Below are 17002 nucleotides of genomic sequence, written 5' to 3' on the forward strand. Positions count from 1 at the left end.
ATTTTTTAACACATCTTTATCAAGTATTTTAGCTACTTTTGAGATTCATTTTATACCTACATTTCACTGTTCTGCCTTCTATGAGAAAACATGAATAACTGCACATTATAAACTGGGTGGGTCAAGCCCTGAATGCTGATTGTCTGACAGCGGTGGAATATCAGACAGGTATGACAAAACATTAATTTTTACTGCTCTAATTATGTTGGTAATCAGTTCATAATAGCAATAAGGCCCCTCATGTGGTTTGTGGTATATGGCCAATGTGTCCAGGCACTCCACAATGCGTTGTGCATAAGAACAGCCCTTACTTAGCCTGGTATATTGGCCACACCCCCCATGCCTTATTGCTTAATTATATAATGTTATCTAGTATAGAAAGAGTCAATTAAATAAGTATGCCCTTTATATTTACACAAAATCAGTGGTATAAAGTACTTTAAGTAAAAATAATTTCAAGTACTAAAGTAATTTTTTGGGGGGTCTCTGTACTTTCCTATTTATATTTTTGACAACTTTTAATTTTACCTCACTACATTACTAAAGAAAACAATGTAATTTTTACTCCATACATTTTCCCTGACACCCAAAAGTACTCGTTACATTTCGAATGCTTAGCAGGACATGAAAATGGTCCAATTCACACATTTATCAAGAGAACATCCCTGGTTATCCCTACTGCCTCTGATCTGGCAGACACTTAACACACATGCTTAAGTTTAATTATGGCTTAGCGTTGGAGTTGTACTTTTTACTTATACTCGAGTCATTTTAAAACTTTTACTCAAGATTAACAATTGCGTACTTTTCCCACCACTGCACAAAATACACCTGTCCTTTGGTAGTGGTGTCATTTCCACCACTGAGGGTAAAATAAAAAAAGTTGTCGAGAATGTTAATTTGGTTACCATGGAAACGTAGTGAAGCTGAAGCATATGGCTGCAGTGGACAGTTGTTCCACGTGTCATGTCCAGAAGTTGAAGAAAAATCTAGGTAAATATTGCTGGTGTAGAGAATATTTTTTATTATCAGTCATTTCCAAACAAGCTATAATTTATTTATTTTGTGGTCGAATTTTAAGAAGGAAATCTGAGTTTACAAAAGTGAGAACAAAGAAGCAAGGAAAGGCCATGGAAATGCAACCAACAGAATAGCAGATGTTAAAGACAAGTTGAAATTGGAGACCTACCTATCAGGGAACACAGACACCAGATGACTTGCAGCCAGAGGGCAAAATACCTGCCCCTGATGCACACCCTGATACCCTTCCTCATTGTCTGCAACAGGGAGAAGTTGAATACTTGCTGGAAGGAAAAAAGGTTGGAAGAGGTCGCTCAAAAACATTGGGCTCTTTGCATGACAAATGTCCAACTTAATAAAGCTTCACTGAAAACTGAGAAATACACAAAAAAAGTATAAATCAACTGATGAAAATGGAGACAATATTCCAAATACAAAACCACAAATGAAGGGAACTCTGAATAACTTGAGGATTTGGTTTCAAAATGCCATGATTGCAGAGTTTAAGCAAAAGTACCAAAACATGTGCAGTGCCGAGGACAAACAAGTGGCTTCAAAAATGCTTAGAAGCAACATCCTGAAAAAGGATGGCCACGGAAAAGCTGCAAACAGTGAATTTGGATTGTCAGCAAAAGCAATGAGGGCAAATGAACAGGCCAACAAGTCTTCAATACTCCAGGAAAAAGCAATTTAACAGAATTAGAACAGCTACAGAAGAGAAAAATCACTAGATTCTATGAACAGTAGAAGCAACAAGGACAGAGGATACAAGGAACCAGCAGAAGCTCTTAAATGGCACAATTCAGAACAGTCATCAGAATTTTAAGAGTGACTATTCAGAGATTAAAATGTCCTAGTAATTCTGCAAAATACTTCCTTTTTGGGTTGTCAAGCCAACAGTCCATGATAAGGACACATCTCTGCAAAACCCACACCAGCCTCTAGTTCATGGTGGAAAAACTACAATAAAGTGATCAGCTGCAGCTTGAGTCTTTGTGCTGTGAGAACCTGAAGAGTGCATGTACAGAGTGCTCCCTTTGCCAACCAAATAAAATATCTGCCTTTAATGCTGGTGAAAAGACATGGTGGTTTGAGTGGAAAACAAAGATGGGGGGAAAAAATAATAAAAAAGTCACTGTGCATTTGTCAGTAAAAGAAAAGGTGGCACACTGCACTCTACTGAAAAGAAGGTCGACGACATCCGATCCTCGTTTGCTAAGTCAAACGACACAGCTGGTTCTGCTCACACTGCCCTACCCTGTGCTCTGACCTCTTTCTCCCCTCTCTCTCCAGATGAAATCTCGTGTCTTGTGACGGCCGGCCGCCCAACAACCTGCCCGCTTGACCCTATCCCCTCCTCTCTTCTCCAGACCATTTCCGGAGACCTTCTCCCTTACCTCACCTCGCTCATCAACTCATCCCTGACCGTTGGCTAAAGAGAGCGAGAGTTGCACCCCTTCTGAAAAAACCTACACTCGATCCCTCCGATGTCAACAATTACAGACCAGTATCCCTTCTTTCTTTTCTCTCCAAAACTCTTGAACGTGCCGTCCTTGGCCAGCTCTCCCGCTATCTCTCTCTGAATGACCTTCTGATCCAAATCAGTCAGGTTTCAAGACTAGTCATTCAACTGAGACTGCTCTCCTCTGTATCACGGAGGCGCTCCGCACTGCTAAAGCTAACTCTCTCTCCTCTGCTCTCATCCTTCTAGATCTATCGGCTGCCTTCGATACTGTGAACCATCAGATCCTCCTCTCCACCCTCTCCGAGTTGGGCATCTCCGGCGCGGCCCACGCTTGGATTGCGTCCTACCTGACAGGTCGCTCCTACCAGGTGGCGTGGCGAGAATCTGTCTCCTCACCACGCGCTCTCACCACTGGTGTCCCCCAGGGCTCTGTTCTTGGCCCTCTCCTATTCTCGCTATACACCAAGTCACTTGGCTCTGTCATAACCTCACATGGTCTCTCTTATCATTGCTATGCAGACGACACACAATTAATCTTCTCCTTTCCCCCTTCTGATGACCAGGTGGCGAATCGCATCTCTGCATGTCTGGCAGACATATCAGTGTGGATGACGGATCACCACCTCAAGCTGAACCTCGGCAAGACGGAGCTGCTCTTCCTCCCGGGGAAGGACTGCCCGTTCCATGATCTCGCCATCACGGTTGACAACTCCATTGTGTCCTCCTCCCAGAGCGCCAAGAACCTTGGCGTGATCCTGGACAACACCCTGTCGTTCTCAACTAACATCAAGGCGGTGGCCCGTTCCTGTAGGTTCATGCTCTACAACATCCGCAGAGTACGACCCTGCCTCACACAGGAAGCGGCGCAGGTCCTAATCCAGGCACTTGTCATCTCCCGTCTGGATTACTGCAACTCGCTGTTGGCTGGGCTCCCTGCCTGTGCCATTAAACCCCTTCAACTCATCCAGAACGCCGCAGCCCGTCTGGTGTTCAACCTTCCCAAGTTCTCTCACGTCACCCCGCTCCTCCGTTCTCTCCACTGGCTTCCAGTTGAAGCTCGCATCCGCTACAAGACCATGGTGCTTGCCTACGGAGCTGTGAGGGGAACGGCACCTCAGTACCTCCAGGCTCTGATCAGGCCCTACACCCAAACAAGGGCACTGCGTTCATCCACCTCTGGCCTGCTCGCCTCCCTACCACTGAGGAAGTACAGCTCCCGCTCAGCCCAGTCAAAACTGTTCGCTGCTCTGGCCCCCCAATGGTGGAACAAACTCCCTCACGACGCCAGGACAGCGGAGTCAATCACCACCTTCCGGAGACACCTGAAACCCCACCTCTTTAAGGAATACCTAGGATAGGTTAAGTAATCCCTCTCACCCCACCCCCCTAAGTTTTAGATGCACTATTGTTAAGTGACTGTCCCACTGGATGTCATAAGGTGAATGCACCAATTTGTAAGTCGCTCTGGATAAGAGCGTCTGCTAAATGACTTAAATGTAAATGTACTGGATAACTTCTTCAAAGGATTGACAAATGTTGGGGAAACAAGTGTACAACATTTGACACCAATACTCAGAGATTTAAAAACACAACTGCAGAAAGAGGCGATCGTGCATATTGACTTTGCAGAGAATTACCTGTGTAAATTCAATGAAATCCAGGCATTTCACTTTGGTGATGCTGCTTTACTTTGCTCACTGAGCTCTATGTGAATGACCCCTCTGCAATCTGGGCCCATCTCTCAAAAACACTGACCTACTTCGTTGAGCATGGCCCATCAGCTCCTTTGTTTAACAGTGTGATGTCATATCCACCTCACCTATATGATGTAATTGAGTAGAATTTGTTTTAGATTGGAAAATCAATTATGTTGGGCGGAAATATCTTACTTCTCATCGTTTTCAGCTGTCACAAAGGCAAGTTTATACATTCAGGCATGTTGAGTTATGAAAACCCTAAAAACAACTTAATACACAAGTTCATGTACAAATGTATAAGTATTTTAAATTGCATTTAATTTGCAACTAAAATTGATGTTTAATGACATGGAAATTACATTTGTCTACAGTGGTCTGAGAAATATATTCCTGAATAGTACAATCACAGCCAGAGATTATTACTTGACAAATCAGACAACTGGTAAATGGTGTTTCAGTAAGTTTTAATTTCAGAACGCGTACAGGGCCAAAGTGCCCAAAGTTGCTAAATCACCCAACAGTGTAATTAAAGAGCCTTACCCCTTTTGTCAGCATTAAGAGGGCTCAACATATAACAGTCTAATTAAATGTTTGTAAGTTCTTTCAATGTGAAGTGTAAGCATAACAGTTGTGCTAATATTCATGTAGTATTGCTGTTCTGGTCACTTGCCTACTACACTGTAGTGTTTAAATTGTCAGGGGTCAGTTTGTACACCAAAAAAGCTATTTAGTGTACTGTCAAACATTAGGCCACCATTGCTTAGGACCAAGTAGCAGTGTCCCCACCCCATTCAGAGACCTGGGCAGTAGGGGCAGCTGACCAATCCTCAGTGGCTGGCTGGGAACTCCAGTCCTCTGCAAGAGAGAAAATGTTAGATGTGCAAATACATTTACCAACAATCACTAATTTGATATATTTGAGTAGGTTAATCAAGCAAGCCGACAGATGACAATTATGGCGAATCAATTAGAGGGAGGCTGATGTTTAGCTCACAACACTCACCAGTGAACCCCTCAGCAGCTGGCTTGGCAAGAGCAGCAGCTGAAAGTCAAGCGGAAACTCAATTAGGATTACAATTAAACATGAGACCTTTCAGACAAACACATTTGATAGGTACCAAGAGTAATTTACATCCAACTCAATTAGACTTTGAAAATGCTGCCAAGTGCATCAATCAAGAACCTAAAACCAAGTCGCAGCATAGTGGAACCAGAAACCACATCTTCACTATCCTTACCCGCAGAGAACTGCTGGATGGGGACTGAGGGCACAGCCACTCCCTCAGACCAGTCAGCCACCTCAGGCTGGGTGAACTCAGCTGCTGGAGCAGTCCACTCTCCCTGGAACTCCTCCTTTCCCATAGCTTTCTCAGCCTCAGCCTGCTCCTCCTTCTCAATCTGCCAGGGAAAACAATGAGTTGTTAGGCTAACACAAACAGAACATACAAGGTCCATTACTGTTGAGAAGGTAGGTAAGCTTGCCGTACTAGTAAATTTGGTGTATAATGGTTTAAATAGGTGTCTAAAAGGCCTGCTTCTTACCTCCTCAGGGTCCCTGTAGAAATAGAGATCAGGCATGACCTCCCAGGGGTGCTCCCTGGAGATGGTGCCCCGCATCCTCAGCACCTCCCTGGACAGCATCCACCACATCAGACCCACAGAGTGGTGACCCTGGAGCACAGATCAGACCATGACCAACTGCACCAGTGAGACTAGAACACCTGTCTTTTACAGAAATATGTAGCAAGGCCTCTACCAAATTCCCCCTCCCTCTTACACACGGATGGAGCAAGGGGAGAAAAGAGGCACTGCGTTTCTGTAGCACACATCCTACACCCAGCACCGCACTGACAGGACTGCGCCGGGCTCTAACGGTGTGCAAGACAAACAACCAGTAAACTCACGTAGGTGTTAAGTGTATGAGGGCAAAGCAGTCTAACCTTGTTGTTGCAGGGGATGGCGATGTCAACATATCGGAGTGGGGAGTCAGTGTTGCACAGGGCAATGGTGGGGATGTTGACGTAAGAGGCTTCAGTCAGGGGCTGGTGGTCAGCACGAGGGTCTGTTACAATTAGGAGGCGGGGCTCCCTGAAGGCAGCCTGGATCTGATTGGTGAAGGTTCCGGGGGTGAAACGACCGTGGAAGGTGGTGGCACCAGTGGCCGAGGCAAACTTCAGCACAGCTCTCTACAAAAATGTATATGAAAGGTTATTAGCGACCAAGCTGCAGACAGCATGTGTAACACCCATCACTGCCCTTGGACTCGAAAGGCAAGTAGCACGAGACAGCATGCAGAATTGAAACGGCTCAGGTAACTCAAACGAAAATCATTGTGCGGAAGCCCTACCAATGTTACATCGAGAGCATCCCGACTGGTTGAGTCACTGCCTGGTACGGCAACTGCTCAGCCTCTGACCCACAAGGCACTACAGAGGGTACTGCGCACGGCCCAGTACATCACTGGGGCCAAGCTTCCCGCCATCCAGGACCTCTATACCAGGTGGTGTCAGAGGAAGACCCCACCTACCCCAGTCAGACTGTTCACTACTGCAAGCGGTACCTGAGCACCAAGTCTAGGAACAAAAGGCTTCGCAACAGCTTTTAACCCCAAAGCCATAAGACTCCTGAACAGGTAATCAAATGGTTACCTGGACTATTTGCAATCCGCCTGCCGAACCCCTCTTTCACACTGCTGCTACTCCGTTTATCATATATGCATAGTCACTTTAAACCATACCTACATGTACATACTACCTCAACTAACCAGACTAACCGGTGCCCCCACACATTGGCAACCCGGACAATCTGCATTCTTTCCAGCCACCCACCAACCCCTCTTACACTACTCTTGTTAATCATAAACTCATCAAAAAAGACACATCGCTTTTTCAGGGCCCTGTCTTTCAAAGAATTCATAAAATCCAAATAACTTCACAGATCTTCAATGTAAAAGGTTTAAAGACTGTTTCCCATGCTTGTTCAATGAACCATAAACAATTAATGAACATGCCCCTGCAGAGCGGTCATTAAGACACTAACAGTTTACAGACATTAGGCAATTAAGGACAGTTATGAAAACCTGGGACACTTAAGAGGCCATTCCGACATTCTGATGCCCAGGGTCCCTGCGTGAATGTGCCTTAAGCATGCTGCAAGGAGGCATGAGGACTGCATATGTGACCAGGGCAATAAATTGCAATGACCGTACTGAGAGACACCTAAGACAGCGCTACAGGGAGACCGCACGGACAGCTGATCATCCTCACAGTGGCAGACCATGTGTAACACCTGCACAGGATCTGTACATCCCACCTGTGGGACAGGTACAGGATAGCAACAACTGCCTGAGTTACACCAAGAACACACAATCCCTCCATCAAGGCTCAGACTGTCCGCAATAGGCTGAGGCTGGACTGAGGGCTTGTAGGCCTGTTGTAAAGGCAGGGCCTCACCAGACATCACCGGCAACGACGTCGCCTATGGGCACAAACCCACCGTCGCTGGACCAGACAGGACTGGCAAAGAGTGCAGGATCGATTTGGAGGGTCCGTCATGGTCTGGGGCAGTGTGTCACAGCATTATCGGACTGAGCTTGTCATCATTGCAGACAATCTCAGTGCTGTGCGTTACAGGGAAGACATCCTCCTCCCTCATGTGGTACCCTTCCTGCAGGCTCATCCTGACATGACCCTCCAGCATGACAATGCCACCAGCCATCCTGTCTTGCAGGAAATCACACACAGAACGAGCAGTAATGTCAGTGTTCTGCCATGGCCAGCATAGAGCCCAGATCTCAATCCCATTGAGCACATCTGGAACCTGTTGGATTAGAAGTTGGGGGCTAAGGTCATTCCCCCTAGAAATGTCCAGGAACTCACAGAGGCCTTGGTGGAAGAGTGGGGTAGCATCTCACAGCAAGAACTGGAAAATCTGGTGTAGTCCATGAGGAGGAGATGCACTGCAGTACTTAATGTATCTGGTGGCCACCAGCTGCTGACGGTTACTTAAGCCCCCCACCCCTTTGTTCAGGGACACATTATTCCATTTGTTAGTCACAAGTCTGTGGAACCTGTTCAGTTTAGGTCTCAGTTGTTGAATCGAATGTTCATACAAACATTGTACGCATGTTAAGTTTATATGCATCTTCACTTTAACCATACCTACTACCTCAATTAGCACAACTAACCAGTGCCTGTATATAGCCTCGCTACTGTTATTATTCAGTCTTTTTAGTTCCTTAACTTATTTATTGTGCACCTATATTTTTTACTTAAATTGCACTGTTGGTTAGGGCCTCTAAGCAAGCATTTCACTGTAAGGCCTAATGAACCGGCTGTATTCGGCTCACATGACAGATAACCTTTTATTTGATTTGTTGACATAAACCGGGCCCAATCATCTAGCAAACTTCCAACACCTGCACACAGACATCGGTGCAAGGCTTTGTGTGCATGCATGCAGCCACATCTACAGAAACATGGCTAATTGATGGGTAAACACATATGGCAAGTATTCAGTTCCATTAATTATTCACCATGTCCACTACGCTGCTAGTTGGAGCTGTACCTGTCCAGTGTTCCTGGAGGAGATGACGCAGACGTCAGCTGGGTTCTCAATGGCAACAATGGCACGGGCTGCCAGCAGTAGCTTCTCCCAGGTCTTCCTCAGGTTGATGATGTACACACCTGAGGACAAGGGGCAGTCAGTACACCCAGATCTGTGTCCAGTTTACCCTGCCCAAATGTGCTCCATCTAGTGAGAGAAAGAATCAGTGATCAACTCTAGTTATGTGAGCTGAAGGGGACAGAAGCATTTGTTGTTACAGCCCAGCATTGAAACAGACATCCATTTCAACTATTCATCAAGACCTTGAATATCAATCAAATGTATTTATAAAGCCCTTTAGACATAAGCCGACATCAAAGTGCTATACAGAAACCCAGCCCAAAAATCCAAATCAGGCATGCTTGTGCTAGAACAGCAGCCTGCATAGACAGTATCCCTCCACAACCAGGGTGGGTTGACCACTGGCTTATACAACTACAAGTAGTTTTGTTCCAAAGAGTGTTTTGGGTGTTCAGGACCACCAACCACTCACCGTCACTCTTTCTCTTGTAGGTGTAGTGCTCCATCTGAAAGTCTGTGTTAGTTCCTCCCAGATGGGTTCCTGCAGCCAGGAACTTAAGCACATCCTCCTCCTTCATTTGAAGGACATCTAGATTTCCGGACATCTTGACCACTTTCCCTGCCTTGAGTGCCGGAAAAAAAAAGAGGAACCAGGAGTCAAGAGAGATATATATAGTATTCAACAATTATTCCAGTCCCAGACATTGTAGTTGATAGGTCCATCTACGCGTTGCGCTTATGCGCCAGTGGCCCATTTGCTAGAATTAAATGGCCTGGCAAGTGTACTTGGCAGGACACAGTGCGCTAAACAGCATGTCAGGCACGTGTCTAATCGACATGTTAGTGTTAGCTTTCAAGTCATATAAAGCCTTCAAATTCAAACATCTAGATAGACTAATGTGAGACATTCTGGACATAGTCACTGATTACTTCGTCTATTTAAGTGATGTTTTACATCTAAAAAAAAAGCGTGAAAAGTAACTTAAAACTCACCACGAAACAACGCAAAACATGTACCACGCGCGCCAAAGAGGAAGACTAAAGGAAATTACGCCAAATATATACTCAAATTTCAAAGCACACGATTGGTTGTTTCGCTGACTGGAACTATAACTGTCTAATTGGATATTTCATTCACTAGATGGCGCAAACACTCCAGCGCACTAGCAGCACAGAGTAGCAGCGTATGGGTTGGGTGAAACCGGTAACTAGAGGTCGGACGAGGAGCCCATATTAAGACAATGCGATGGAAAGACCATATTAAGACAATTGGGAGACGTTGACTTCTCGGTTAGAGTGGCCTGTGTTGCAACTTTATTTGCTAGAGATACGGAGTTCCAGGTGAAGGTATCACAATATGTACATAGTGATTTTGCAATAAGTTTTCAAATTATTTTTGTTGTTGTATAAGAATAGATCAATTTCAAAAATGCCAACTTGCCTCAGGACCTCTTGGGATGGGTGCTGGAAAATATAATTTCAATGTTTTGACCAATGTCAAGGTCATGGGGTAATTACAGGGGTATGGGGTATGGGTATGACATGTTATTGCGGGAAGTGGGGTTATGTGACTGAGTGAATAAAAAATAAGCTTTTATGACTTATTGAATAGGCCACTTAAAAAGGATAAGTTAATGGGTTGTTCTCAAAGTCCTTTCAGTGGCTCAATCTTAATGTATTTGCGGTGCATCTATTTTTTCAATTTTATTTAACCTTTATTTAACCAGGAAAAGCCCACTGAGACCCAGAGCCTCTTTTTCAATGGAAACCTGGCCAGGGACGCAGCAAAACAATCAATACATTACATAATTAAAACATACAGCAATACAATACATGAACCAGCCTTAAAAAAAGCATTTACACTCCTCTGTAACAAGTCTCCCATATTTTAAATTCATTCAGTGGCACTAACATATCTAGATGAAGCATGGATTTTAGATTATTCCATGCGTCTGGTGCACAAGAAAAGGCAGTCTTGCCTAATACTGTGAATGTCCTGGGGACTTTAAGTAGCAACCACCTAGGTATTCTCCACAGCAAGTTTACACACATATGTCATCTACGACCTCAATAAACTCCTAATCTGTGTCAAACTCACTTCATATGTCAGTGAACCCTATCTAACTTTGAAAGCAAAGGCCACTGTGACACATGCACACTGCAGTCCTTGATATAAGGTTCCTGATGAGAATAGCTGATTGCGTTGGAACTGGGTGTCATGTCATTAAGATAAAAAAATAACCACAAAGTTGCACAAGTTTCCAATAGGTTAACAGTGTTTGTTTTACATAATGTGTTAGACATGTAATGCACAAACAATTAAATATGACTCATACTTGGCTAATAACAAAATATGGCATACTAAGCTAATAACATGGTGTTAATGTACAAAGTGTCTAGATGGAAAAAAGAATCAAATCGACATTGTCAAGAAGAAAACTGGTTTAGATCAGTATAGCCGAATGCCTTACTTTGACTTGGCTCTTGCCCTTCACTCTCCTTATCATTAACTATCCCTTTGATGTCACAACCCTGCCCCCTTCTCCCAGTCTTATGTCTGACAGCTCTGTGATAAGCATATTATCATCATGCACTGCTATTACTGTTGGTAGGTATAATGGCTGTGTATAAGGTGAAATGAAAATAAAAGCAACCTCCAGTAATGCCGTACTAATGTTGATACTGAGAATGGCCCATGTACTAGAAACATTCGCTGCTCTCAAGTACTGTGTGGGGTTTTTATATGACCTCGTTGAATAACGAGGTCAATGTTGGGTTGTAGGTGTACTTATTAACGCTCAGAGACCAACTGTCATGGGATTTATGGGCCATATAAGTAGGGGATTGGTGGAACATGTATCTGGACTAAGCTGAGCTGCCTGTCTGTCTCTCACAGTGACCCCCTAACCACCGCCTCAGCCAGGATTCAGTATATCAGGTGTCATTTCATTTCCTTCTGAGGACGCATGGGTTGCAGTGGTGGAAAGGTTTGCCAAGGCACTAATGTCATGTCACTTTGTTGTTTCACAGTGTGGAGAGAGAAAGGGAAGAGAACATGGAGAAAAAGAGGTGTAAAGGGATACATGACAGACAAAGCAAATGCCTTATATAATGAATATTAGCAGACTCATGTTGTATTCTTATATAATTTGATGTTTTTTTAATACATTTTTTACATTAAAAAAAACATGGAAAATGTTCTCTTCAACACACCTGCAAAATTATTCACCATTACAATAAACAGTAATAAATTATATCAAATATGAAAACATGAACAATTATAATACCCTTCTAAGGTAAATCAAATGTACAGCTCAAATGGACAGCAAGCAAAGCTTATTATATGTTACAGCATCTCTCCCAGAATAATATCTTAGAACAGTGGCATTAGTTTGGCACAAAGGGAGGCAGGCAGACTCACTGCGGCATGAGACACTCCAGGGTTTTAGATTAACCAAGTGGTTAAAGTGCATTTCCAGCTAAGGATCAGTATGTTAAGCAATTAGTGTTCTTTACCTTCAATTTAAAGACAAGCAGATACAAGTTGTGCTAAAGTCTAGAGAAAACAGGTACCTAACATTGTAGAATTCTACAGTGGGATATATATTTAAAGTAGCTTAAACAGTAGCTTAAACAGTCAGTGTGGCTGGGAGTACAGTGGCTAGTTAGGGACCAACAATATCTTACGACTTATAGTGCAATATGGAATTTTGAAAGCAGCCCAGTAGAATAATAAATGAAAGTCTTGTTTGGTGTAGCCTCACATACAATGACGACAGACAATATTGTGCAATGCAAAACTATTGCAATCCATTCAAATATACAGACATTTTAATAACACTACTAGTCCTCATCTTTCTGTCAAAGTATGGATACTAGTCCTTGAGGTATCATATCTTTGCAATGTGTTAATAATGTTATGGCAGAATACTGTATGTCAGTGAAGAAGTCTATTGGCACACTCAACTAGGCAGTCTTAAGACACAAACACAGCAGTGCCTTCCAGGGCACTCCTCACTGTACTGGTTTGTCCTCGGTGACTTGACTTTCACTTTCTTCCTCGGTCCACATTTCATTCTCCCTCTTCAGGACTTGTCATCCCTTGTTCTTGTCATCCCTCTTTTTTGTCATCCCTCCTCAGGACTTGAGCCCCATGCGGGCCATCATCTGTTCATACACCGTCCATGCCATGGCAGCAATCATGGTCCTCCTCAGAGAACGTGGCACCCCACCCCGGAAGAACCCTTGAAACCCGTGCTCCTGAGAGACGGAGAGAAAGAATGGCACATGTCAACTACTATAAATCAACCCTGATGTTTTATTACATAGTGTGACACTGTTTGCAGGCTAGAGGTCAGCATATAAGGTCAGCATATAAACACATAAAGACAACAGTTTAGCCTGACCCATATAAGAACAACATCAGTATATTATAACAGTGCTATTGCCCTAAGCATAGTAACACCACTGTATTCAATAAAACACCCAGAGAGATAGTTACATTGTAAATGTATCGCACAGCATCTGCAGTCCTCCTGTACAGATGTGGGCTGACTTGGACATGGGTTTTGACCACGTCAGCTGGCTGGGTGACTAGGGAAGCCAGGACCCCGGCCAGAATCCCACAGCTGAAGTTAGCCAGGGCCGCGTAGGGAGACGTGCTTATCTCTAGGAGGAAGAAACAGAGAGACACTATAAATTCCACTCCACACCAAACAATTCACATTGAGACAGATACGTCAAAGTTATCAACTGTGGCTTCTAGTGTAACCAATACTACTGCTCCATGTTTATGTCATCGGCGTCCCCATACTGACACTTCAAAGTGATCGCACACTAGTGAAACAAATACTAGTGTTGAGCATTAGTGTGGTGTTCTGATACTGACCCTGTGGCAGAGTGTTCTTGCCCTGGCTGTAGAACATGACATAGAGGCCTGAGAAGGGAGCATCTCTGAGGATGGTGGCGGTCAGCCCTGAGAACAGAGCTCTGGGTCCCTCTGTTTGACACACACTGCGCAAAGCCCCCGCCATGCTCACGTAGTTATACCTGCCACTCTGAAACAACAACAGACAATACAGTAAACACCAACACATTGGGGCGTCAGGGTAGCCTAGTGGTTAGAGAGTTGGACTAGGAACCGGAAGGTTGCAAGTTCAAACCCCCGAGCTGACAAGGTACTAATCTGTTGTTCTGCCCCTGAACACTGTTCCTAGGCCATCATTGAAAATAAGAATTTTTCTTAACTGACTTGCCTGGTTAAATAAAGGTAAAATAAAAATAAAAATTAACATTAAACAGTACTCACGTAGTTACTGTAATCATACAGTATATAGAAAAGTATTTATATTTTCCTTCCTTCCTGCCCCTCCATCGCTCTACCTGAACATACCTCAAAGCGAGTCTTAAGGACAGTGACAGGCAGCATGCAGACCCCTGCCACAGTCCTGGCCCCAGCTCCCAGCAGCACAGACTCCATGGCCCCGGGGCCCTGCTCCAGGAAGTAGTGCTGCTTCAGAGAGTAGTAGGTGCTGAAATAGATCCCTACACCAGGGATGGTCCTCACAAACGACTGGAGGAGGAAGCAGAGCAGACATACTGTCAGAGTCATATACTCAACCCACAGATTCAACACAATTGACGTGTTTCTATTTATATTACTGATCATAAAGAGAGGCCAACTTACTGGTGAGACCCCTTTCCAAAGTCCTATGAGCTTCTCTGTCCGTACAACACTTAAGAACACAGTCACCATCCCCACTCTTGCTGAACTGAAAGAGCGTAAGAGAGAGAGAAAGCCATATTAACACGTCCTATGAAACAACCTAAAAGTTATATTTAAGTGTGGAACCAGCATGAGTTTTATGACTCTTTGGACTCAATGTTCAGATCTACAATATTGCTTAGTCAATGAGGCAAGTCAATAGAGTAATGCAATGCTAGTTGGTCTCATGGTCTAGGACAAGACTGTAATCTAGAGCCAGAAATCTTACTACAAACGTAACCTCACCTGATTACTATGTGGAAGTGTGGACTATGCTGTAGAGGTGTTGACTGAGCCAGCTGAAGGCTACTCACCCAGGCTGCATGTTGCTGTGAAGGGTCTGCAGGCGGGTCTTGACCAGGTCCAGAGGCTGGAAGAGCAGGGTGGAGCATGTTCCACTGAGAGAGCCACACATAAAGGCTTTGAGAGCCGGGTGACCCTGAAGGGAGAGACAAGCAGAGAGGGGAGGAAGGGAGAGTGATAACACCGATCACACACCAGTCATGGTAGAGTGCTCTTCAGCGAGAGCCCAAAGCATGATGGGACTTATGATTGTTTACGATGGAAAGCACCAGGCAGAGTGGGTCCTGGGAAATAATGTCACCCTATATCAAGTATGTGTTATAATGCATTATCATAATTGGCATGCTTAGTTCTTTAAACAATCTGCCAACACAAATCAACAAAGAACTGGATGGCTGCAGAAAAAGCATCATATACACCATACCCAGTCCCTCCAATTTTCACATGCTGTCATTACAGACAAAAAAATAAGACGCCACACACAGAACATACAAAACAACACACACATCCCTCCTACAGTCCACATCCCTACCTTCCCCGGGCTACTTTTCAGTGGCTGATCCTGTTTTTCCTGCATTTGTCCGTTTCCTTCCCCTCTCTGGCTAAGCTGTTATGAACTGTGGTGGGTTGTCAGGGCAAAAGCCTCCATCCCTCTCTTCACTTCTCTATAAGCTTTCCTCGGTTTCCCTTCACAAAGCAGCTTAATCCACTGCCGTATGTTTCCACTCTCTCTCACACACAACCTCTCAATGCTGCTTCTCCTACTCTACCCCTCATCTTTCGGCTTCCAGCGAATGCACATCTCTGCAAAATGCCATGCGTCATACATTGTAAATGTCAGTGTATGTGTATGAGCGCATGCGCATGTTTTTTGTATGTTCTGGCTTCCATAAAACTTATCACGGTTTACATTCTAGAGTGTATGTTCTTAGGGTATGTGCTGCTCTAGAACTAGTGTAAAAGTGCTTTTATTTCCTTATCACTGGGCATGAATTCTAGTACATTTCAATGTCCTCAGCTCTGGTAAATGAATGGTAGTTCCTGTACTGTGATGTAACATTGACAACCTGTACTCTTTCACTGGGACTTGAAACCCACACTTTCTCAACATGTCCCTGCCCCTCCCTTAATGAGGGTGCTATGGCAACAGCCCACCAACAGTGCTTGCTGACCAATGGCAGTGTCGGCACAGGGGAGGCTTGGCAAATCCTTGCTCACTTGTTTGGCATGTCTATGAAGATTTAAGGTGGCACACCGGAGTTTGACCTAATTCAGGGCAGAGGACAATACTGAACTTGAAAACATTGAATATTATAGAACAGCCTGAGAAAGTGCATAGTATTAAAGTGTACTGAAACTCCCATCAGGTTAGAGGGGTAAGGACAACTGGGTCAATCAACTATGTCACAGAATGGTAATGTGATTAACATAGGGGCTGGATTGAGAAAGTAGTCCTGGGTGACCCTGATCCAAAATCACAGCCTGACATAAAATGCATGTGAAATCTTAACTGAGATATTAAATATTATAACCCAATTAAATATTATAACCACATCAAGAAAACATACTCAGCTATTCACAGTACATGTACAACCGTCACTGAAGTTACTCTAGAATTTGTCCTTCAGACTTTCATTATGGATCAAATACTAAATTATCTATAAAAAAACCCACTCACCAGAGACAGTTCCATGGTTATTTTGAAAGTTGAGAATAAATTCCAATCCAATGATGTTGTCCTTGTATGATCAAAATCCTCTCGTCTTTTCCTCTTTTTGAATCACTTTCTCAGTCCTTACTCTGCCCCTGTCCATTCAACTTTTCCAAACGCTCCTGCACTAGAGATTACAAGTGAAGATCTCAAGAATGGGCATTTCAGCTGCACAATCCATTACATAAGACAGAATAACCTTTCAAAACTGATATAGAATGTTACAGGCTGTAACTTAAAGCACGGGTGTTTTGCAATGTTGGTACAATGTGTCCCTTACAGCAGATACTGGAGAGCTGCACTGCCTCTGATTGATCCGAGGGGTTGGGGCACTCACCACAGCACAAACCCAATGTAGGAATCACCTGACACACACTATGGTTCCCATTTAAGACACACAGTTACTTATTAACTAA

General features: G+C 44.0%; 2 protein-coding genes across 5 annotated transcripts; both read right to left on the reverse strand.

Moving 5' to 3' along the window:
• Positions 1-4629: 4629 nt before the first annotated feature.
• LOC123999982 (40S ribosomal protein SA-like) lies at positions 4630-9904 on the reverse strand. The gene is made up of 8 exons (XM_046306045.1): positions 9802-9904; positions 9281-9431; positions 8749-8867; positions 6123-6368; positions 5725-5853; positions 5421-5580; positions 5186-5224; positions 4630-5037 (listed from the first exon to the last, which is right to left on the reverse strand). The coding sequence occupies exons 2-8, from the start codon at positions 9411-9413 to the stop codon at positions 4943-4945; spliced, it is 921 nt and encodes a 306-aa protein (XP_046162001.1). The 5' UTR covers positions 9414-9431; positions 9802-9904; the 3' UTR covers positions 4630-4942.
• A 2039-nt stretch (positions 9905-11943) lies between these two features.
• On the reverse strand, positions 11944-17002 carry LOC124000828 (mitochondrial glycine transporter B-like). Of its 4 annotated transcripts, none has more exons than XM_046307466.1 (8): positions 16867-17002; positions 16554-16708; positions 14887-15011; positions 14495-14579; positions 14201-14380; positions 13697-13865; positions 13310-13476; positions 11944-13068 (listed from the first exon to the last, which is right to left on the reverse strand). In XM_046307466.1, exons 2-8 carry the CDS (start codon positions 16566-16568, stop codon positions 12946-12948), a joined length of 864 nt encoding a protein of 287 aa, XP_046163422.1. In that variant the 5' UTR covers positions 16569-16708; positions 16867-17002; the 3' UTR covers positions 11944-12945. The 4 variants fall into 4 exon arrangements, with proteins under 4 accessions (XP_046163422.1, XP_046163421.1, XP_046163420.1 ...); XM_046307465.1 differs by having other exon boundaries at positions 16554-16713; positions 16867-16958; XM_046307464.1 differs by having other exon boundaries at positions 16554-16949.

The sequence above is a fragment of the Oncorhynchus gorbuscha genome, linkage group LG16 (assembly GCF_021184085.1).
Source record: "Oncorhynchus gorbuscha isolate QuinsamMale2020 ecotype Even-year linkage group LG16, OgorEven_v1.0, whole genome shotgun sequence".
Classification (NCBI taxonomy): Eukaryota; Metazoa; Chordata; class Actinopteri; order Salmoniformes; family Salmonidae; genus Oncorhynchus; species Oncorhynchus gorbuscha.